This window comes from Macrobrachium nipponense, chromosome 19 (assembly GCF_015104395.2).
Source record: "Macrobrachium nipponense isolate FS-2020 chromosome 19, ASM1510439v2, whole genome shotgun sequence".
Classification (NCBI taxonomy): domain Eukaryota; kingdom Metazoa; phylum Arthropoda; class Malacostraca; order Decapoda; family Palaemonidae; genus Macrobrachium; species Macrobrachium nipponense.
Window position 1 is genome coordinate 85,313,604 of NC_061088.1, and position 24,819 is coordinate 85,338,422.

Consider the following 24,819-nt stretch of genomic DNA (forward strand, 5'->3'; position numbering starts at 1 on the left):
CTTGTTGAATATTTCTGCTTTACCAGGGTATTATGTCATCGAAAAGACGAACAAATAAGTCATATATGAGCTGAGAGGAATAAACAATCTTTTATCGATTCAGTCAGCATGATATTTTTCGTTTGCCAAGAAGGGGAAATCTGACCTGGATCATTGTTAAAGTACTTTACACAAATACATTTGAACAAGCAACACCTCAAGCTTTTCTCTCTCTCTCTCTCTCTCTCTCTCCTCTCTCTCTCTCTCTCTCTCTCCTTCTCTCGTCCTCTCGTCTCTCTCTCTCTCTCTCTCTCTCTCTCTCTCTCTCTCTCTCTCTCTCCAAGAAATATTCAACTTTTATTTTGACGTGATACGAACCAGCTAGTGATGTTTGCAATTCCTCTTCAGGTATAAAAGTTCTAGAATACATTATCATGACAATATCCCCTTTTCTGGGCTAGACCAAGGTCACTTTTCATTGGACCCAGTGGCGATTCTACCCCTCAAAAAGTCGGGGGCCAACTCCGGGGCAAAGATAATTGTTGGGTGGGCATCATAGGAAAGGTAACTAAAAACAATTAAAATTTTGGAAACATTTTGAAACTCATGGAGAAATGAATTTGACTAAAAGTAAATGTTCATATAGGATTTTGTTTGATTCCTAAGCAAAGCAACTGTAAATCATCCATCGGATATTTTACCTGACTTGCAAGATATGAAACTTTAAGATTCAAAACTATATACAGTTCCAAAAAATACGCAAACATGAAAGAATGGATAGTATGTATAAATATAATACACATTTGAACCAAATAAAGAAAGGTAGTAACTTTATGAAATGAACAGATATACATGGGGCATGTCATGACAATTCTGAAAAGATTCAGGTTGACATTCAGAACTATATACGATTCAAACCAATATGCAAATGATTAAAGAACGTTAACTTTGTGTAATACACATTTGCACAACTTAAAGAAAGGGATTAACTAATTAAATGAACAGACAGATATGGACCATGGCATGACCATTCTGAAAATGCTGGTTTGACGTTCATAACTATATACAATCCCAAACAATATGCAATTATTAAAGAATTACAAGTATAATGCCCAGTTGTACAAAGTAAGGAAAAGTATTAATTAATGAAATGAACAGACAGATACGAGGCTTATCATGAAAATTCTCAAAATGTTCCGACAATCAAAACTATACAATTCATAACAATATGCAATTATTAAAGAATGCTAAGTTTTTATAATACACATTTGAACAAAAAACAGATATGGACCATGTCGAGACAATTCTCAAAATGTTTTTAGCAGTTTGATTCTACGATTATCATGTCGGCTGTCAAATTCATCTACAAAACTATTTTAAAGTCAATACTCTCAGCCCGTTTACTTTCAATTGATAATAATGCAGTGTTACTTAGTCTCTCATTGAATTTCTAAGAAATGTTTTTACTATTTTCATATTGGAAAAACTTCTTTCACAAGAAGTACTAGAAGCAGGAAGTGTTACAGCTATCAATAGTAACCTGTATAAGCAATCAAAGGCAGATTTATATGGATGAATAAATGACAAAAACTCTACTAATGATGTAGGTGGACGAGGTTCTTTCTGGAGCAATTTCTTAACTAAATGTAGCTCGTGTTTTAAATCACTTTGATTAACTGAATATGATAAAGCAAATGACTTCAAGTCATCCTCATGTAAGAACGTCTGTCCGGCAGGACAGAGAGCTGAAATGCCACAGAAGATCGCACATGAATCTTTGGAAAAACGACTATCTAATTCACTATTTAAACAGTCTAGTACTTCATACAAGATTGTGACGTGTTGTGCATGACTTGGCTCCACAACTGTCTGGCCAGTTGTTTCCAGCATGATAAAATCACGGAGCTGTCGAGGTTTTCTTGAACGTTTTCTTGTCACTGTTGGTGAAATGTCACATTTTTACAGAGTTTGTCAACCCTATTAGAGTAATTCTCGATTAACTTGGAGTTTCTTACATCAGCTAAATCTTCACGAAGGCAAGAAATAAGTTTAGCTGCTTTTCCAAGGTCTGCCTGTTTGTCCTGCAGCTGCTGAGATACTTTATTTATTTTTCCCAGAATTTCAGAGAAAAACTGCAATAAACAAAGAAATTCTGCATCCATCTGAGCAAGTAAACCTCTAGCAGATACAGCTCGAGCTCCAGTATCTTCTGCAGCAGTCTCCTTCAAAAGTCTTACAATACATTCCAGACGTAATAAAGAACCACCAGCGAGTATCACCGAGATGTTGAAGTTCTCGAATTTGTTCTTCAGGAAACATTTCCCTCTGTATAGAAAGGAACTCCTCATGAACCACTGCATTACTAGCAAAGATATAGACTTCTTCAAGAAGACTGAAAAATTCAGATGCTTGTGGTACATTCTTTGCAACACTTGACAAAACCAAGTTGAGTTATGACCATAACACTGAACTTAAGCAAAGGGTGCTTTCTCTTTTATACGTTTCTGAACGCCACGAATTCCTCCACTCATGAATGAAGCTCCATCAAATCTCAAGCCAACAAGAGAAGATTTATAAACTAAGCCTAATTTTTCTAGCTTTCAGTATTATGTCTATAATATAGGCAGTATCCAATGAAGACATGGGAGTGAATGAAATAAAACATTCCTGAATACAGTGTGAGATTTCATCATAAAATCGTACTACTAGTGCTAATTGCTCAGTTTTGCTCACATTCTTGGCCTCAACGGCTTGAATAGAAAAGTAATGGTAGGATTTTATGTTTTCAATCATCTCATTTTGTATTGCAGAATTGGTGTACTTCTCATTTTTTTGGACCACTTCTGACACGTTCAGCTATAACAGGATCATATTCGGCAATGTATCTAAGAAGTTTACCGATATTTCCTGGATTTTGTTCATCGTCACCTTCTCTGAGACCTCTTTGTGCTGTATTTTGCGTTACTGTCAGGAGTATAATCTCACCAAGAGTGTTCATGTAATGACGACTTTCAAGGACTTTCTTCTGATAGCCCTCACTTATACTCTGTTTAATGGATGTTTTATCAGTTTTATTGTGTTGGTAGTCAATCCACGCAGTATAGGAGGATTTGTGGATATATGAGCTCAGGTGCTTTGCAATGGCCCCATCTTTTCCTTGTGCCTTTTTCCATCGTCTAAAGCCACTCTTTACAAATGCATCGTCTGCATTGCCATAAGAAGTGATGCAAATTAAGTGCCTACAAACAAAACAGAACATTGCATCACGTTCTTGAGGGTACTCAGCTCACTTTTGTGTGACTAGTTATAGTGGCTATTGTTTTATTCAATAATGATTAATTTTATATATAATATTTCATTAAAGAAGTGCGGGGAGCAAACCAGAGGCATGGCCAAAATCTGGGAGGGCAGCTGCCCCCCCATCTCCCCCCTAGAATCGCCACTGATTGGACCTCGTCCTAGACCCAGTCTAGTTCTAGACCGATGGCTACGGGTGAATTGGGTTTTCTCTCGTATCTTCTGTATTTACTTCTCGTCCAGATCCTAATTAAGGCTTCTTCGGCGTAGCTACTGCTCCCTTCCCATCACACCTTCAAACTATATCAGTCAAACTAAGATAATGCAAGTCTGTTATTTGAGACTTTCTATGGAAAGCTATAGTAGCCATTCTTTGCGTAGATTTTTGTTTCTCTTTTTTTGTCGGTGAATATTATAGTAACCAACAGTAGTGATTGCTGCTGTTTAGCTGCATATATTATATATTTAGAGAAGCGATTGTTTGCTTAATATAAAAAGGAGCAAAATATTGTTCGTGTTACAAGGACGTAACATCTGTAGTATACGAGTATACCTTGAGAAGTGTGGACGTCACTCTATAGTGTTAAAATAATGGCTATAATAATTATTTAAAAACTAATTTCAAAAGTAAAATTCTTTGCCAAATGGTTGACATGTGTCTACTTTCGCCATTATCACTGACATCCTTGGAATAATGAACTTGGTGAGATTTGAAATCTCTTGAGACTAGCATTATAAGGAATGAATGCAATTCATCATCAACGTGCCAGGAGTAACAAGACATCTAACTTTCCGTTGCTTTTTATTACAAAAGGACATACATTCAGGACTGGAAGGGCAATATTCTTGCGTCACACAAGGGCGTCACAATGGATCGGGGTCCTGGCGAGAGAGGGCATGCCTGAGCGGGAAGCTGTTGACGAAAGTGGTCGCCGCCTCTGAGAAGAGCTGCGTGTCTGGGATTCGAGACGCCGCTCTGCAGGGGCAGCAGTAGCTGACGTATTGATGCTGGAGTCGCCTTGGTTCCTCCTCTTGTTGCAGCCTCCTGCCCCTAACCGTCGCATGGACGGGCGTCCTCGTGCGTTTCGTTAGGCCCATTCTGTACGCCGTCGCGGAGGTCATATTACGCACGCCATTGTAACAGGCTGCCACCGCTATCCATCCTTCACCGTACACAAAAGGGTGGATGAGTCCTGATAGCAGAAGGAGGATATCGCTGTATGGCAATGCAGGAGTTATTTGGGTGTCTGTCATGAGAGCATATAATGCCAAGGAAATTGGTATTGCCCAACATACCGCCAGGGTTACGACGACTGATACAACTGTCATACATGCCCTTATGGCCCTGCCATGCCCGCTGTAAGTCTGCACAGTGGTCTCATCTCCTGGAGACTGCTGCATGGCGACGCTGCTGGTTGTGCTTGACGTAAGGGGCAGAGGATCTTGTCTAGAATTTGTGACCGCCCGATCCCTCCCCTGATAAAGGAGTGTGGCGATTATCGTTCCGTAACAAAACACGGCGATTCCACACAGCCCTGCAGCGTAGGACAGAAACCCAACTACCACTGACGACGGGGAGAGGTCAGCCGGGTACTTCATGGTACCCAATAGAGGCAGGTGCTCTGTGAACTGTCCTGTTGCGTGCAAACTTCCAACTAGAGCGCCAGCACTCGCTAGCGCAAGCAGTAATACGAACACCGGAGGAGTCATTCTGAATGGAAGGAGCACCGTAGGCGAACATCTGAGCAACAGAGCCAAGCGATGCACTGCAACCATCACTACGACGTGCAGTGAAGCGAGGCAGATGAAAACGACAACGGCGTGTATAGAATCACTCGAAGAAAGGGGCGTTGGAGATTCTTCTTCGTATTCTGTATCATTAACTTGAGTCACATAGAAAGCGATTTTCTCAGCCTCGTATAATACAACTTCGTCCTCCAGATCGGGAATGAGAAGGGCACCGCCATCATCTTCCTGTAGGTCTGCTGTAACGTTTGCCGTTAAAGGAGACAACTTCTCGGAAGGGGCGTTAGACGCATACCGTAACGGCGCAGCCAGCAAGCACACGAGGAGATCCACGAAGGGCAGGGCAGCAGAGGGCGTTTCTGGAGTAGGTTTCGTCGTGAACCAATGTACCAGGACGGCGAAGTTGACCACGCTGCCGAGGATCACGACCAAACACACAACTGCAGCCCAGGAACCTCCAGCGAGTCCTGACCAGCCCCACCACAGAGTTTCTTCTGCGTTCATGCCTGGAAGGAAAAGACACTTTTAATACTTTTCTGGTGGTGAAACCTTTGACCTAAGCCTAGATACGTATAGCATGAACAAAGTATTTAAGTTATATAGGCGAAGATGATAAAATACAGGCAAAGTTTCCAGGGAATGTATTATAATTCCCCATTTGAAAATGGGGTCATATTTCTTTTGTTTACTTTCTTAACTCTTTCTTACAATCAATAGGTGCCTATTCAATATCGAATTATGAAAATGTTAAAAATGCTACATTAAAAGAAAATTACGTATTATTACACAACAATGCATGCGAAATTTCATTTTGATTTATAATAAACATAGAGTTGTCACCAACAAAATATCTTTAGCATTTTGTCTTGCAGAGAAAAGAAACTTCAGAAATCATAGAAAACATTCATTAAAACACTAAATAGACTTACTGATTTATTACATATGATATTACTACCGTGTTTTTTTTTAACCTGAGCCTTAAAAAATAGAACTAAAAAAAGACAATAATAATAACTAATCCAATAGTCATGGGTCACAGTGAGGTCCAAGATCCACTAAAGTGCGGTTATAGTTTTCCACAATGAAGTTCAATTGTCATGGCGTCCGAATTAGTTTTCAGCATGAGCCCAAAATATCCTTTCGGGCGCTTGTTGTGCAAATAATGAGAAGAACCAATATATTGAATGAGGTTATTGCTAGTTCAGGACGCATCCTTTTTTCCTCACCCGAGATTCTAATTAAATTTCTTGGCAAAGTCAACCGGTAGGCTAATTTATGTTTATGAGGACTCGGCCTAGAGTCCGTGGGCGTATCTAGAGGTTGTGTGTACCAGTATTACGCCCGCGTGTGCTTGTCCGTCTGTCTGTCTTCCTGCCAGCCTGTCAATCAGTGAGATAATCTCAAGAGTGACCGATGGAGTCCCTCGAAATATAACTGAAGGGTGGGCTAAGAAGCATTAGCGTTGGAGAGGTAAAATGTCCTCCCCGAGTTCCTTCCTATCAAGGTCTAGACCAAGGTAAAGAATACTTTGGTCTAGACTAGAGAATTCCTAGACCTTGCTTACAACTGTGTTCGGAAGTATATTTATAATCTCAGTTGCGGTGAAGCGGAATTATCCTTGTTAGCACCGTAGATTTCAAAGCATTCTAAACGGTTTTAACTGTAAGAATAGTTGTCAGTGAAAACAGTTATACACTTCAACACAAAGTATTTCATATCCGACAACCTCTGCCTGCGACTAGGTCGTGTTATGGCAAAGTGAAGTAACCAAACCATTTTTGTATGATTATGTTGACCAAATAATCCTGGAAATAAAATGTAATCAGTCATCAGTTCGACGTCCTGGACGATCAGGCAAATTAAAAGTAAAAAATAAAACCTCTCAATTGCCATAGCAAAAGTAGTTAATTTCTTTTTTTAAGAGTTTTAATCATTAAAAAAATATCTCCTGTTCCGCATATTTCAATCTCTCTCTCTCTCTCTCTCTCTCTCTCTCTCTCTCTCTCTCTCTCTCTCTCTCTCTCTCTCATAATGAGGTGGCATGTCAGCGTAAGAATTCTGTTTTTGTACTTATCGCGTTTCTCTTTACAGACCTCAGAGCTAAGTGAATTTTAACCGTAAATTTGTACAGTAATCTTAAAATAAATTTTCTTTCCCTGTTACTATGTGTTTGTGTGTTTGTATGTTCGTATGGTTCCTGGTTCCCCTCCGTCATGTTAGGACAAAAATCTAAATTTGTTTAGACCGATACCACGACGTACGCGTGCTCAGCCCGCTATCAGTTGTCACTGTCGCATTAAGTCTAAAGCAATGACGTTATTTCATCCTTCTTACGAGCCGAATCTATACTCGTTTTCAGAGCCAACTCTACAATCTCTCTCTCTCTCTCTCTCTCTCTCTCTCTCTCTCTCTCTCTCTCTCTCTCTCTCTCTCTCTCTCTCTCTCTCTCTCTCTCTCTCTTTACGGTTTCAGTTGGAGCTGCCTTATCATACTTGTTTTCCTCGAAACGTCGCCGTTTAAGTGTTCGTCACACGCGTCTGTTTCCAGCTGTCGCCTTTTCGTTTGTATTTAATGGTTCTCTCTCTCTCTCTCTCTCTCTCTCTCTCTCTCTCTCTCTCTCTCTCTCTCTCTCTTCCTGGTCATGGGTTATATAGTCTTTTTATGAATAGAGTGAGTCTATGGAAATACTGCACACTATATCTATCTATCTATTTGTGTTTGGTTAAGGTGTACACTCGAGTTTTCTCCTTATATTCCTCAACTATCATATTTTCCTACATTTTAGTAACGCGAATGAATAACATAACAGAGAAGAAAATGTGCCAAGAACAAAGTACAGATAAGAAAAAATAGGCGAGCCACAGATCGAGAAAGGCAAGTCAAGGCCCAACCCTCTTCAACACCAGGGGGACACGCAGAAAACGTAAAGCCTAGTACCATCTAAAAATATCTCCTCTCTCTCTCTCTCTCTCTCTCTCTCTCTCTCTCTCTCTCTCTCTCTCTCGAGCATCTTGTGCCATCCGTCAAGCTGGTCTTTTGAACCAGTGACAAGACTATACCGTCAAGGCACATCAATATTGTGACACAGACGGGAGACGGAGTTACCGTGGGTTATTTATTGTTTTTTTTTTCGCTGCGAGCTACGGTAATTCCACATATGTTATTACGCATAATAATCAAAATTCTTTGGGGGTTAATTTTTCATAAAGGAAAAAATTATTTGATCTGTAGATCTGGATGTATAATGGAAATTATCCGGGCTGTTTGTAATGGGCAGTCGTGGAGAACGCACCATCTCAGTTAGTCTTCTTCGCAAGTGCCGGAAGTGGAAGCCAGGTTTCCGGAAGTGGTACTTTTTACACCAAAATGGATATACAACATGGAGCTGTTATATACGTATATAGATATACATACATAATGAGAAACAACAACTAAATGACAACACAATAAAAATATATATCATTATGAAATGGCACCTTAATCTAGATCCATCTAAAAATCTAATCGTCCCTTCCTTGGCCCGTCGCCCGACGAGCCTTAAATTTCTATCAAATGCCGTCCATAACTTTGTGAAACATCTTCAGGAAAGACAGATAAGTACTCGTGAATATATGGTCTCCGCAATACCTCTTGCAGAGGTATAAATACACTGTAATATATTTGCTTATTAAAGTATTGGTCATTTAAAGTATTGGATGACTAAGTAAGACTACCTGATCATGCGGTCAGCAGCAGCAGCAGCAGCAGAAGAAGAAGAAGAAGAAGAAGAAGAAGAAGAAGAAGAAGAAGAAGAAGAAGAAGAAAGAAAGAAAGAAAGAAAGAAAGAAAGAAAGAAAGAAAGAATTGCCATTCATTCTAACTCGCGGACTTCAACTTACGAATAAAAGATAGAGAAGGTGAAATCGTAGTACTAAAAACAAGTCAATATCCAGCCAGACAAACGCAGGAGTATATAAGAATATGACATACGAAGGACAAACATGTTATAGGTAGCCGCAGATTATTATTCTTCAATTATCCCTTAGTGTATATAGGCATCTCAGATGGCAACAGGATGGTGACACAGCCGCCCCCCAAACACATTTGAGACGAAGCCGGTAAGGTGCAAATCAAGCGAGTCAGTCAACGCCAAAGTTAAACAGCGCAAAATTCTGCTAATTCCTGCCATCACTGTTTATTCTGAAGAGAAGAATAAAAGAAAACAAAAATATGGAGACATTTCCTGCAATCTCTGTTTACTCTGAAAGCAGAATGAAAAACAATTAAAGTCTTTAATTGTTGTATTTAAGGTACCGAGGAAGTCGGATGTCAGGCTGCATTTCTCAGGAAGTGGTGCTTGAAGTCAGGGCGCCTTGGTTTTTTATTTATAACCTAAAAATTCAGCCGACAGAAACGAGATTAGGAGGAGAATTTTCAAGTACTAGACAGTAATTTACTTCGAGCAGAGACACAAGGGTATGAGAATTAGCCGAACTACAACTTTAAACCCAACTCGAACGAAAATCTATTTCTATCTCGCACACGTGCTGTTAGAACCACATTATATATTTTATATATATATATATATATATATATATATATATATATATATATATATATATAGGTCTAGATCAATGGTTCTTAAACTAGGGGCGCGTTCCCCTAAAGGAGCAATTTCCAAAGGAGGGCGAGCCCTAGGGAAAAATTTAAAATTTCTTTGTGTATATTAATTTTTCTCTTAACACGAGAGGAACTAATATATAGATGTTAATAAAAAAAATGCAAAAGTATCAGTTTTCTATAGTCTACTATCCCTCGAAACCCCTTCTCTCTCTCTCTCTCTCGTTCCAACTCTTTTAAGAACCACTGGTCTAGAGTCTAGACCGTGGTCTAGGTCAGGGCTCTAGACTTAACTGGCGGCCAAATGACCCCATCTGCATCTCCACTTCATCAATACGTCATTTACATGAATCGTTGCAAGACAAGAAAACCATATCTATAAATATATAGGAGGTTTCGTCAATACGAGGAGGCCGATGGCACGATACAGGACTTATATTGTCATGACGATAGTAGTTGCACGGATAATCCTTGGCAACGGCTTTTTGCTTCTTATGAGTTTCATGCGATGGTATGAGTGTTTTTTTCCTTCTAGTTTCATGCAATAGTACTAGTTATTTTTCTTCCTAGTTTCATGCAATAGTAAGAGTTTTTCTTCCTAGTTATTCGATAGTAAAATTGTTTTTTCTTCCTAGTCTCATGGAATAGTACTAGTTGTTTTTCTTCCTAGTTTGTTGAAATAGTAATAGTTTTTTCTTCCTAGTTATTCGATAGTAAAAGTGTTTTTTATTCCAAGTTTCATGCAATAGTACTAGTGTTTTTTTTAGTTCCATGCGATAGTACTAGTGGTTTTTCTTCTTCCTAGTTTCATGCAATAGTACTAGTGCTTTTTTCTTCTTAGTTATTCGATTGTAATAGTGGTTTTTTTTTTCTTCCTAGTTTCATGCAATAGTACTAGTGTTTTTTTCTTTTTAGTTATTCGATAGTAATAGTGTTTTTTTTTCTTCCTAGTTTCATGCAATAGTACTAGTGCTTTTTTTCTAGTTTCATGCGATAGTTCTAGTGAGTTTTCTTCCTAGTTTCATGCAATATTATCAGTTTTTTTTTTCTTCCTAGTTATGCGATAGTACTAGTGCTTATATTCTTCCTAGTTATGCGATAGTACTAGGGTTTTTTCTAGTTTCATGCAATAGTACTCGTGGGTTTTCTCTCTAGTTTCATACAATAGTATTAGTGCTTTTTTCTTCTTAGTTATTCGATAGTAATAGTGTTTTTTTTTTCTTCCTAGTTTCATGCAATAGTACTAGCGTTTTTTTCTAGTTTCATGCGATAGTTCTAGTGAGTTTTCTTCCTAGTTTCATGCAATATTATCAGTGTTTTTTTTTTCTTCCTAGTTATGCGATAGTACTAGGGTTTTTTCTAGTTTCATGCAATAGTACTAGTGGGTTTTCTTCCTAGTTTCATACAATAGTATTAGTGCTTTTTTTTCTTCCTAGTTATGCGATATTACTAGTGTTTTTTCTTCCTAGGTATTCGATAGTACTAGTGATTTTTTCTTCCTGGGTATTCGATAGTTCTAGTGCTTTTTTCTTCCTAGATATTCGATAGTACTAGTGATTTTTTCTTCCTAGTTCCATGCGATAGTACTATTGCTTCTTTCACCATCTTTTCCCCGTTCTTCAATGGGCACTTAGAGAGGGGAATCCTCGCCTGAACATAAACATTTAAAGAAGCAGGGGAGAGAACTTTTAAGTAAAGTCTCATGTTCGAAAAGATAGTTTCCTTGGTTGGGCGGGCAAATTTAAGACAAGCAGAAGCGACAGAGGCAGACAGACACCTAAAGATAGAGACAGAAGGGGAAGCTAGGGACGTTTCCACCGCCAAAAGCAGTCGGTCTAATTTACATTCCATGAGCTTAACACTCGTAGCTATACGTTTTGAATTCAAAACATATAAAGAGAGAGAGAGTGTGTGATGTTCACCTACGCGGTTTAACGAATGTCTCTTAAACTGTGATGTCCTAATCTCTCTCTGTGTGTGTGTGTGTGTTAACAGAGACCACCGAAATCTTGACCTTGCATTCCTTGATTGCCTTTCGTGCTTAAAATTTATCCACACCTGTAAAGAGATAAAAAAAAAGTCTATTTTCGGTGACCTTGGGTGCACGCGGTGCTTGGTACTACTATAGTGTGAGCGAAGAGTCTGGTAGTACAGTACTACCAAAATTCTAGCAAATTTAAGTCAACTTGGATAAAATTCTGAATGTAATTCTGTTAAAATTGTAAAATATCCTATATTTTCTCTAATAAAAGATAAAAAATTCCAGTGGCATATAGTCTATCTTCTAAGACTATAATTATCCTCTCTCTCTCTCCTTTGGTTGAATTTTGCTTGGACTGGTAAGAGACTGAACACGCGTGCAACGCAGTGTAATAATAATGATAATAATAACAGGACACACTAAGCACGATCCCAAGATCCCTGAAAAGGAATCTGGAAAAACTAGAGGCTGAAGTAGCTCCAGGACTCATGCAGAAGAGAGTGATCCTAGAAACGGCGCACATAGTAAGAAAAGTGATGGACTCCTAAGGAGGCAGGATGCAACCCGGAACCGCCCCCTCCCCCCCCCCACACTGTAAATACCACCCAGTCGAATTGGAGGACTGTGATAGACAAAAAAAAATAATACATAAATAAAATAAAATAATAATAATTGACACCACATGGAAGTAAGAAACAAAATTCAATTACTTTTTTTAGAAAAAAGTACTTTGCTTACCATCAAACTGAAACGTTAGACGGAATAAAGCTAGATTGTTTCGCTTTTCTTTACAAAGAGGTTCTTAGCTATGTCAAGTATAATTCTGCAATAATTCCCTACAGGAGGCAAGAGTAGAATTGGAAATAAAGGAGAGGCTTCAAAGAGTTGATTGCATTATTTCAAAGCATCATTAAATTTTTTTTATTTAGTTCGTCTCTTTTCAGTCCAGTCTTTCTCCTCACATATTTTTAACTCCTTTACTCAGATCGCCAAACATATATTATCATTTCCCGTTGGTTTTTGAACAAATATTAACCACTACGTCAGTTATATAACAGTAATAAATTGAATTCGGTGCAGCTTTTGTCTTGTAAAATCAGGTTGTCCTCATCATACAGGTTTTTAAAAATTTATATTTTTCAGCCATAACTCACATATATATATTTATATATATATATATATATATATATATATATGTGTGTGTGTGTGTGTGTGTGTGTGTGTGTGTGTGTGTGAAAATTACTTAAGCTTGTAATATTGTGTCAGAAAAATCAGTGCATGAGAGAAACGCTATTATAATCTCACCTGTATAACATTTGAATGAACCTGTCGTATATCTAGAGCGGAAGTGAAGATAATCTCTTGAAATAACGATCCATCTCACGTCACCTTGAGAAATACGTATAATATATTACACATTTCTTGTACGCGGGCGTCGAGGAACTCAAGTAAAGGGCGTGGAGCTTCCTCTGTGGAACTCCCCACCTCACTGAAAGAGGCATTCAGTCCGAGTCAGTGTGTGTGGTGTGTGTGTGTGTGTATGTGCGCGCGTGCCCGTTTTGGGGGGTTGGGAGGGGGGCTTTGGGGGGCTTGTGTTTGTGCGCGCCCATTCATACGTTCATTCCTATTCCTCCGTTAAAAGGGGTTAAAAGGACCGTGGCTATAAGGAACCAAGCCAACGATGAAGAGTAACACGAAGAAATGTTTGGGTGTCTTAGTCCCTGAACTGCATTCAAAAAATTTTTATATCCCTGCAAAGCAGATTAAATTGCTATTTAATTGTTTTTTTATTTTTCCAGTTTCTTTACTTTTGCAGTGCAATAAAATAAAATAGATATATTTGCGTTAGTTTGAAAGTAGAAAAAGTTATTCTGCAGTATTTGAATCCAAAATAGACACAGTTATTTTGCAACTAATATCTAAGGTAAACGAGTAAATACCAAACCAAATTCGACACTCATTTTCGAATAAAATGTTAAATTAAACACGACAGAAAGACAGCATAACTTGTGCAAAAGTTATAAAAATAACCCCCAGTGGCATCTGGCCAAGCGACAAACAAGAGCCGTAAAGCAAAGCAGGGTTCGAAGAGTAGGTATATATGACCCACCTACCGAATGAAGTAAACGAAATTATTTGTCATGGTCATTAATGTCATGCTTCCTGCAGTTCATGATACTTCAAAGACCAAGCATTTGTCGCTTGGATGACAGAAAGAAATAGCGTTTAAACCATTATTAGATATCGAATGTTTTCCAGATTCTAGATCATATGTATACAAAAAAACAGGGCATCTTTAGTTTACTTTGAATCAAACATCTTCCTGGTTGATTACTGCAGATAAACAATGGTTTTTTTATGTTTGCTTTGCTTTTTAAGACTTTTTACAACCCAAGTAACACCTTTCTTTCTCCGTCTGCCGCAGTAGAGATATTTCCGGATTATAAAAATGATTTTATGATTAAAAATATATTTTTATTAAAGTTATTATATCCTTTAATTAGAATTAGTATATTATTTGTATAAAGTTGAGATTTATATCAATAAATTAAATGGAATTAAAGTAATATATGAGATTTTAATTGATATTTTGCTTCATAGCAACACGGATTTAATTTCGGTCGTGTTGCCTGGCCGCAGACTGCCGCGTCAATTTGAAAGATATCAAAGTGTACGTAGCCTATTATTGCAAACTGTGTTTTAAATGCCTTCCTGTTTAATTATGTTATGTCACAACCTAATTTCAATTAGATGAATGTTTAATTTACGTTTTAATCGCATCGAATGGCAATGGCTCCTTAACGAAGCTAAAATAATGTTTAAAATATGTTGACTCACTGAGCTGTCAAGACGAATCAACAGCTACAGATGCTCTCAAGTTTATTGTTTGTTTATTTATTTTAAAGCCGAGGTACAATTCGAATGAAGACTTTTAACTTTAGAGCCTTGATATTTGATAGTCTGAGACTATTTATCAATAAGCTCTCACTTGGTATCTGGACAGGAAATATTACCTAATATTGAATATAAGAAAAATTCGTAGGTAAGACTCCTTTTTCAGAGTTCTAATGAAATGACAGGATTTGACATTACCCTAGGTAATATGGAGTACTATGACGTATAAACAAACTCAGATTTCTTTATTTATTTATATAGGACTAGCCTAACTTTGGTCATTCCTAGGTAAAGACCTCAGGTTTGTGTATGTTAAGAAGGCCTCGGGTTTGTATGTTGGGAAAAATACAAATTACTTAAGAAAATGTCATTTTTGGTTTCTGAGATCGCCCTCAGTGGAGCAAGACCTTAAAAAAATAAATAAAAAAAACAGTAAAATGCAATTCTCTTGAATATAGCTATACCGTTCTTGTAATCATGATCGTTTCGAACATTCATTTCATTAGCCAAAGAGCATGCTGGTGGTAGTGATGGTGCCCCCCCCCCCCTTCACAATATCCCACATTCTGAGGTAGTACCAAGAGAGACAACCACATGTTTAGATGGGGAAATACAAAGCTAGTAAAATACTATGAAAAATTATTTAACCCACTGTATTAAACATTTCTTACAGGAAAGGGAATTTGCCCTCGAAAAGGCCAGACGTCAGTTAAGTCAAACTGATGTTCTGAAGGAAAAATAACCTTAACTAAAGGTGGTAGGCTATTAAGATTAAAGCTCCTACAAGTGAAAGAAATATACTAGATAATGTTACTCAGTATAATCTACCAAAGCAATAATTAGGATAATCAAGATTAGAAATTAGAGAATCATTTCATGTTAATAGACAAAGCTTTGCACGAAACTCTAGTACAACTGTAGCGTGCCAGCAACTGTGAATGTGGAGTATGCGGTGAGGGATCAGGAACCAACCTAACCTAACCTAGGGCACTGGGTCACTTCTGGCAGAGTGTGCCTCACCCACCACAGAATAACCCCCCCACCATCTAACGTAATCTAGAGCACCAGGTTTTACCAAGCTGGTGAGTTGTGTGGCCCTCCCACCCTCCCTCCCCACCTTAGCCCCATCCCAGACTAACATAACCTATGTCACTGTGAAACCTTCATTAAACCATGCCTTAATCACAGTCAGAACTTGCTGAGGCATCATTGGGTTTTAGAATACACTCTTTTGTTTCACTTTTGTCACCCCCTCCACACACAAAAACCCCAGTTCCCACAGTGGTTCCTCATCATTTTTGGGCATAAGAGGGGTACAGTAGCTCTAAGTCTAGGCCTACTAATTGGCTACTGAAATGAATACCTATATCAGAAAAGTGTGGAACATACACACTGAAGTAGGAACATCAAATTTTCATCTCCATAATTTGATTATAGTTTAAAGTCAAAATTATCCAACCCTCAAAAAATCTTACTGTAATCCCAATCAGGACTTGGAGAAGTATTGTGGCACTCTTAGGATTCTTGTAGTTCCCTCTTTTGGATTTTCCCCATCCAAAAACCTCACTTCCCACTCTGGTGCCCCATCTTTAAACTGCTACTGAAGTGAATGTCAGAAACTTTTGTAAAGGAGAATTCCAAGCGACAGGTGTAATTGGTTTTTGACCCATTTAGATTTTGGGATGAGGTCCCAAAATTTGCTTGTGGCAAAGCAAATACTGTATGATTATGTATATGATATTGTTTTTCTTTTAATGTTAACTATGAATTTGTTTTTAAAAAGTGTGGGTGAAATGTGAATAAAATTACAGGTGATTGGTTTACTGTGCTAGATAGTGGCCTCCCCCCCCCCCCCCCCCCCCCCCCCCCCCCCCCCCAAAGGTTTTAACCAGATCTCCACCTTTGTGGTGTGTTCAGTACAAGCCCATTGGGGATTACCATAACAATAATGACCCCCAGAAAATAGTAGTCCTAGATAACGACCACTACTTGAGGGTCAGTATTTAGGAAAGATCCCAGTGCTGTTGTGAAAGCATAGAAACAGTTTTGATGTCACTAATGCAGGAGGTGAATTTGTAGCTGACCAGTAGACATGGTTTGACTCTATTGCTTACAACTTTAAAAATTAATGAAGATTTAATTTGATAGGTCTAATTACACTTGTTACAGTGTGAAGGTCTAGAAGTATAGACTAATGTGTGACAATTAAGGTTTTTAAGTTAGTAAGATTTCTATTAAATTTATGAGAGGCTGTAATTAATATAAATATTGTAATAAAACTATTATTTGTACATTAGACACAATAAAATAATGGTGCCCTTATCCAGTTAAGTGTATAAACTCTGGTGTTGAACAAAATGCTCAGAAATGTTTCATAAGAGAAATCTAAATATACACTGTACATGTAAGGAGGCATGGATTATATGCATGACACTAAGGCTTCTAGTAGTACTAAAAATGCCTCACCTTCCAGTTAATGCATTTTAAATTATGTACACATCCTGGGTATTTATGGCTCTGTGCAAAGTTGGCATTAGAGTCATTTTGAAGCTGAGTTCTGGTACAGGACTTAAGTGTAGTGTAGTAAGTGTAAAATTAAAGAAAAAGGAAAAAGTCGTACCCAAAGTTTGATAAAAGTTGTCAGTGGATAATATCATTTGATGCTAAAAGATTCTCAAGGGTTGGGAGTTGATTACATGTCATTCAACATCATTGGAACCTACAAGGCTTATTAGCTATAGTAGGTGGGCAAGTAGTGGGGTACCACCCACTCACCTTGGCTGCCAAGTTCATTCCTTCACTTTATTTTCAGATACCATTGTATGCAGACATCTCATTTGTGTTCCCTGGCTTGCTGTTGAAGTTACTTTTGTTGATAATTGATTATATATTTTTGGATTGCAGTTGTAATTGATCATGGACGTTGTTCAAGCTCAAGTGGAAGGTATGATTTAGTTGCATGGATGTATTGGCCACAGTAATATGTATGTGTAGGTGTTATATGTTCCTCTACTCTGGGACTCACCAATTTTTTTTCTGGGGTTGGATTTGTTGGAGGAGAAATGTGTTTGCCTGGTCTCCTTCATAGCAGTAATAAGTAGCGGAAGGCTAATAAAGCAGTTGCTTGTGTCATTTGGAGGGAAGATACCTCCTTTGACATTGGTATCACTTTTTTTCTGATTTTGCTGAAAATCTGTACAATTCCCTTTATTTCATACTTCCAGGCTTCCCAGTCTGGTGGTACATGCTTGAGGGAATCTTAGCTTATAACCTGTGCTCAGGGTATGATAGTTGCTCAAACAGTGGTTCTGGGTTTTACATTATGGTTTGTGGAAAACCTGAAGGCTCTGTTGCCTTCCCTGTTTATTTCATTGGATCTGTTCTCCCTGTTCCTTCACAAACTATACTTAGCTACGGTTTAGTGATCTCGTTGGGAAAATCCCTTTATCCTTTGATATAATAGAAGAGAATAATAACATTAAAGTTCCTTACATTAAAAGATGAAGAGCTGTATGCTTGCTGCCTGATCCTCATCTTATTGTCTTTAGCTCTGAACTGTAAGAAGTGAAAGAAGAGGTCCCAGAAGTTTTCTCCTCGCAAGAAATCTTGCAAAGCTGCATGCAAGCATTACTCATTCTCAAAAATGGATGATCTTCAATATACATGTGCAAGTTCTAGTGCTCTTGGCAGCTCTCTATAGCTGGGTGTTGGCTCACACTTGGTTGCACAGTTGGGGAGTTTAGGTTTGTAGCTTGTAGGGAGTTGTTCTGATTATTTGCAGTCAGTCCCTATGACTTCAGCTTGTGGTTCAACATTTGGCAGTTACCCATCCTTGGTCCTATCACTATTAAAACGACAAAAGATATTTTTTCCTATTTAAATACAAACCTTCATTCTTTGCATAGGATTTTACTGTGAGCACAATGTAGAAACGGAATCCATACCCACCTGTCAGTGTGCAGTTCCAGAAATTGCCGTGGGTTGATGTCATTCTCAGGATTTTACTGTGAGCATAATGTAGAAACAGTAGGAAGCCACACCCAACTGTCAGTCTGCAGTCCACTTTCCTTCCAGCCATTGCCGTGTGTTAATGTCATTCTTTGATATTCTACCTGATCTTTTGACACATAGCTTGCTTAACAAATCTGAGTATTCTGTATCCTTTCTTTGGTTTTGACTGTTTGAGGGCATCATGAGCCAAACCCAAGTGAGTACTGAACTGTTTAATAGAAATTATGATCCTAGATGACACGTATCTTTGCTGATGAAAACGCACGAGGCTACATTTCTTTCGTTACCCATGTAACACCACGATACTTCAATGAAAATTGGGTTTCTGAATTAAATCCCTAACTAAAGCAAAATAATTTTATCGTATGTTTTCTGCTCCCCATTAAGCGTTTTCAAGCTTTTCTTAGAGATATGTGCAGTAAGGGAAGTTTCGATAATTGTGCTTCTTGAGATCACATACTACGTCCATATTTATGCGAATTAAATACTATGGGACGAAGATTATTGAAAAAATTATAACATTGGAGCGTATTTTAATTTGAATGATAAACAGGAGTAGCTTCTGATAGATAATGTCTTTCTGCAATATTTATCCCCACTGTCTTTCGTCAATTATTCGAAAGTGAAAGCATCAATTTTTAGTTGTGAATGACTATAGATGCCGGGAAATTATATCTTTCTATTTTACGTTGTGAATTATTATAGATTCGGGGAACTTTTATCATATAAGAAAACATATAGAGAAGGTATACCTTACTCCAATAACTGATTGGCGTTCTTATCTCTAAAAGTTTTATATAATTCATCTCTTGAATATCTTTATCGCTTTCGTTCCATAGACTGGGTGACCAGATGGAAGGTCGAAATTATCCAGGACTGAGGTACTAGCTACGTCAATGAAGATGGCTGTAGTTATGCAGGTCAGTCATATATAAAGAAAAATATCAACTACTTATTATCCAAAACTAATCTCTGTTTTTTTATTAAAAGTCAAAAAATAGTAGCGAGTTAATGAACTTTGAATTTATATGTATACGACCCCTTGATTGTTATTATTATTATTATTATTTTTTTTCTTTATCACAGTCTTCCAATTCGACTGGGTGGTATTTATAGTGTGGGGTTCCGGGTTGCATCCTGCCTCCTTAGGAGTCCATCACTTTTCTTACTATGTGCGCCGTTTCTAGGACCACACTCTTCTGCATGAGTCCTGGAGCTACTTCAGCCTCTAGTTTTTTTAGATTTCTTTTCAGGGATCTTGGGATCGTGCCTAGTGCTCTTATGATTATGGGTACGATTTCCACTGGCATATCCCATATCCCTCTTATTTCTATTTTCAGATCTTGATACTTATTTTTTCCTTTTTTTTCCCTCTCTTTGTCTTCAACTCTGGTGTCCCATGGTATTGCGACATCAATGAGTGATACTTTCTTCTTGACTTTGTCAATCAACGCCACGTCTGGTCTATTTGCACGTATCACCCTATCCGTTCTGATACCATAGTCCCAGAGGATCTTTGCGTGATCGTTTTCTATCACTCCCTCAGGTTGGTGCTCGTACCACTTATTACTGCAAGGTAGCTGATGTTTCTTGCACAGGCTTCGCTCCAGTGGAGGGCTTTTGCCACTGAATCATGCCTCTTTTTGTATTGGTTCTGTGCAAGTGCCGGGCATTCGCTTGCTGTGTGGTTTATGGTTTCATTTTTCGTATTGCACTTCCTACATATGGGAGAGATGTTATTTCCGTCTATCGTTCTTTGAACATATCTGGTTCTTAGGGCCTGATCTTGTGCCGCTGTTATCATTCCTTCAGTTTCCTTCTTTAGCTCTCCCCTCTGTAGCCATTGCCATGAGTCATCGCTGGCTAGTTCTTTAGTCTGTCTCATGTATTGTCCGTGCATTGGTTTGTTGTGCCAGTCCTCTGTTCTGTCTGTCATTCTCCTGTCTGTATATTTCTGGGTCTTCTTTTACTTTTATTAGTCCTTCTTCCCATGCACTCTTTAGCCACTCGTCTTCACTGGTTTTCAGATATTGCCCCAGTGCTCTGTTTTCGATGTTGACGCAGTCCTCTATACTTTGTAGTCCTCCCCCTCCTTCCTTTCGTGTTATGTATAGTCTGTCCGTATTTGCTCTTGGGTGTAGTGCTTTGTGTATTGTCATATGTTTCCTTGTTTTATGATCTATGCTGCTGAGTTCTATGTGGCGCCGTGGCAGAGTGGGTTAGGTCGTCAGTGGACTGGTTAAGCAACATTGGGGCTGGTCAGTCGTTGGATGGGTGACCGCTCTCCTCGGCGTTGATTCCTTGGGAAAGGATCTTTACCATAATTTCCTCAGTCTACTCAGCTGTAAATGAGTACCTATCCCTGATGGGGTAGGGTCCAGCTATGGGTTAAATAGCAAAACTCAGCAATGATGTTAAGAAATGAAGGAATAAACGACAACGACGTAAATGGAACCTCTGGCAACAGAGGAGCTTCGTCCGGCAACCAGGTATTCAACCCAATTGAAGTGGAAGACGGTCAGGTACTTGGAGGTCGTCATCCAGCAACTGACCACCGCAACGACAGTAACCATTATTATTATTATTATTATTATTATTATTATTATTATTATTTCCAAGGAAATAAGCACAGAGAAAGCAGTGTCTAGACGCAGATCTCAACTCCAGTCAAGACGATCTCGAGGTTTAGTTGGGGGTACCGTCTTCAACGCACCAAAGGCCCTCTGCCGGAGGAGGTAGGGTAGGGCTGGGGGCTGGATTGGATTGGGGGAGTGGGTCCTTTACAAACGCATGTCGCGGTGGTCTGACCACTCCAATCTCTCGCCCTCCCTCCCTCTCGAAAGAAGAAGAGGAAAAATACCATATACGGCTAAAAACTAATCTTGCATCCGACGTCTAGACTCAACATATTATTTGTTATATTTTCCCACTCTTTTTATTCCTTCCTCGTCGCGTTTCTTTCATTTTCCGTGTGATTCATCGACCGGATGTTCAGGGTAAACGCAGTTACTTACGGACGTCGTCCGAAAGGAAGTGAAACGAGCGTAAAGAAACGGAAACTACGAACCGTCTCTCTCTCTCTCTCGGCAAACTGGCCACGTGAATCACAATACATAGAGTACAAGCCCACGCCATCTTGACGTGACAATCTTTTTCGAATTGTTTTAAGGTATTAAGTGCAAAGTCCTGTACTTAAATCGGACAAAAAACAATTTTCTTTATTCGTCACTGCGATCAATGGCGAATGTCCGAACGATTGGCTGTCTGCATCGCAATAAAGTCGAAAAAAAAGGAAGGAAGAAATCCGGATAAATTGGTATAGCTGAGAACAGGTTAGCGTGATTTTTTTTTTCTTTTTCTTTTTCCTTTTTTTCCTCGGAGTCACAGCGCGATGCGATGCGAGCAATCACAAGGTATTTTCGGTGGCCGCTTAGTCCAATTTCCACAATCTCTCAACCTTAAATGGAAGAAAATGGAAGGTTGGTTCTTCCGCGTTAAGTCTAATGCCATATTGTAAGTTTCCGACGAGCCGATTCCAGATAAATGAAGGCGAGAGTCGTCCATTATTGCTCAGGAGAGCAGTTTAAGACCATAATAATAATTCATGGCCGTGGTTTCGGTCTCGGCGTAGTAAGGTGTGTCTAGTCGACGGAGATAAGAAGAGACCAGCTTAAACTTTGATAAACCTGACGCTCCTTCGAACAAAGGCTTTTCGCCATGTTTTTGTTGTTGCCAACGCTGGTTCTCCTGCATTGATTGCATGTACGTTACTAGCAGATAGCGAAACGATGGCATTTCGCGAAAAGCCTGAAATTTCAGGCAGATAAGAGAATTTCATTTAAGGACATTTGACCTTCCCCGGAGCTATAATAGTACTATAATCAGCGCGAAACGGTGAGTGACTCATCTACACTGTTTCGCCATGTTTAGTACTATTATAGTCCCTGGGTTTGGGGGGCGGGGGGCTTAGTGGTTTGTCAAATGTATTTCTTCGTGTTTAGTACTGGCCCCTGAGGGATCAAATGTCCCTGGGTGCATTTCGCTATCTGCCGTAAGTTTCAGGTAGTTTGCGAAGTGCCTGGCTTCGCTATCTGCCTTTAACATTTGCGTTTCTGGAAATAAATTGTTGTTACGCGAAGCTGCCCCTAATTTTATGCTGAATAACAAAAGCAGAACTCGTCTGTGAGAACCTCGAGGTTTAACGAATGAAATCTGTATATAAAAAAAGTAATAAAAAACGAAAAAGATATGCTAAAGGAAGGAATCAGGTGGCTGCAATGACTGTTTACTCACTTACTTCTTGGATGATTGGTCATGTTTATTGTTTATGAATGTTTTCTTCGTTATTTATTTGTTTTATTAAGTGTAGGTTAGTTGAATATTCCTATTTTTCTTTTACCTATAAACTGAAGCCAGATGTATTTTTAGGCCTATGCCTGTACCTTCTAACATGTTGTTTTAGACTAAGCTGGCCTTATGCCAGCACGGGCTCTTGCTCATAACGGCTATCCTCAGCGTTTTAAGTATCCGAGACCAGAGAGGACAAGGGTCAAACGGGGTCGCCGCCCCTGCAGAAGAGGAGGTCAGTGCATTCTCCGTAAATGAAACTTGAGGGTCACAGACGAGTACCCTTTTCAGGAGAGTCCGCCCCGTGCCAAATGCCCTTGAAAACGTATAGGGCGTCGTCCGAAATACGCCAAGGACACGAACGTCCCGAGCTGCATGGAGGAGGAGATAAGGGAGGTATATGACCAGTGAGATGAGTTAGTATTTTTATTATTATTATTGTTAGTATTAAGGATTGTTGCAACTTTCAGTGATAAACTTTCACTATAACTTTCTTTACACCCCTGTGGTGATAGAGGTGTGTGGCTGGTTATAGTGCAATATAAACATTACTCGAGGGCCCTTAACTTCTTAATATACATTTTACTTTACCTCCATTCCTTTTTTCAGCTTTGTCGTCCAACACCTCTTAACTGTTACTTCTCAGTGCAACTGTGGGGGGTTTCTTCCTAGTTCCATTCCAGAGGTCTTTCCAGGAAGGGGTTTTCGCTCCAGAAACTGTGGGGGTTTCCTCCTTGTTCCATTCCAAAGGTCTTTCCAGGAAGGGGTTTTCATTCCAGAAATTGTGGAGGTTTCCTCCTTGTTCCATTCCAGAGGTCTTTCCAAGAATGGTCTTTCCTTCCAGAGATCTTTCCTAGAAAATTTTTCATTCCAGGGGTCTTTCCAAGAAGGATAAGTTATCCCAGAGGTCTTTCCAATTATTAGGGGTCTTTCTTTGCAGAGGTCTTTTCAAAAAGTGTCTTTCATTCCAGAGGTCTTTCCTAGGAGGGGTTTTCATTCCAGAGATCTTTCCAAGAAGAATCTTTCATTCCAGAGGCCTTTCCAAGAAGGGTCTTCAATCATTTCAGAGGTCTCCAAGAAGTTTTTTTTTTTCCATTCCAGAATTCTTTCCAAGATGGTTATTTTATTCCAGAGGCATTCCAGAGGCATTCCAGAGGTCTTTCCAAGAAGGGACTTTCATATTCCCCATTCCCCTCCCCCCACCCCCTTCTCTCTCTCTCTCTCTCTCTCTCTCTCTCTCTCTCTCTCACAGATTCATGTCCTATTCCGCTGGAGACTTGTCCAGGAAGTTAATTGCATATTTATCTTGCCCTGTATGAAGGCGTGTATATATTGAATATTAATAACGTTTAAATAAATTGTGGCTGGTGTTCGCGCTTCGGTAATAACAATGCGTTAATCAGCATTGTAAAATAGACTTATCTATCTGAGACAGAGACTTTCATGGACCTCTTATTATTATTATTATTTTTTTTTATTATTATTATTCAGAAGACAAGGTGGAAGAAGCCACCAATGGGTCCACTGACTTTGAAATTCAAACTTCCAAAGAATTTTACACACACACACACATATATGTAAACATATATATAGTGTGTTTTTTTATTTAGATTTTAATCATTATTTCATTTTAAATCTCTCTCTGGTTTTTTCTCTGTTCACATAATAGTAATATATTTTTGGCTTCTCACATATAAATTTAGACCCATTTTTGAAATAAATAATACGAATTTTCAAAACACTAGAAATTGGGGTTTGAATATTCAGATGAATTTTTGATATAATTCATTGCTCCATTTTCGTTCTTTATTTCTACAACTTGCGTTCAGAAATGGTCATAAATTCAGCATAACAACCACCGTATATAGGTGTATGAAAAAGGACGATTACATTGAGAATAAATCGGTACCAAACCTAACGTAAAATGTAACTTTTGCCTTTTTGAGAACGTTATCTTATCCTAC

The 24,819-nt window shown here is 38.8% G+C and overlaps 1 protein-coding gene across 1 annotated transcript; it reads right to left on the reverse strand.

Annotated features, from left to right (window-relative positions):
- Positions 1-4,034: 4,034 nt before the first annotated feature.
- Positions 4,035-13,102, reverse strand: LOC135218706 (uncharacterized). The gene is made up of 2 exons (XM_064255156.1): positions 12,908-13,102; positions 4,035-5,528 (listed from the first exon to the last, which is right to left on the reverse strand). The coding sequence occupies exon 2, from the start codon at positions 5,524-5,526 to the stop codon at positions 4,141-4,143; it is 1,386 nt and encodes a 461-aa protein (XP_064111226.1). The 5' UTR covers positions 5,527-5,528; positions 12,908-13,102; the 3' UTR covers positions 4,035-4,140.
- Positions 13,103-24,819: the final 11,717 nt, after the last annotated feature.

Coding starts and splice junctions, on each gene's coding strand:
- LOC135218706 (XM_064255156.1), bottom strand. CDS start 5,526: ATGAACGCAGAAGAAACTCTGTGGTGGGGCTGGTCAGGACTCGCTGGA.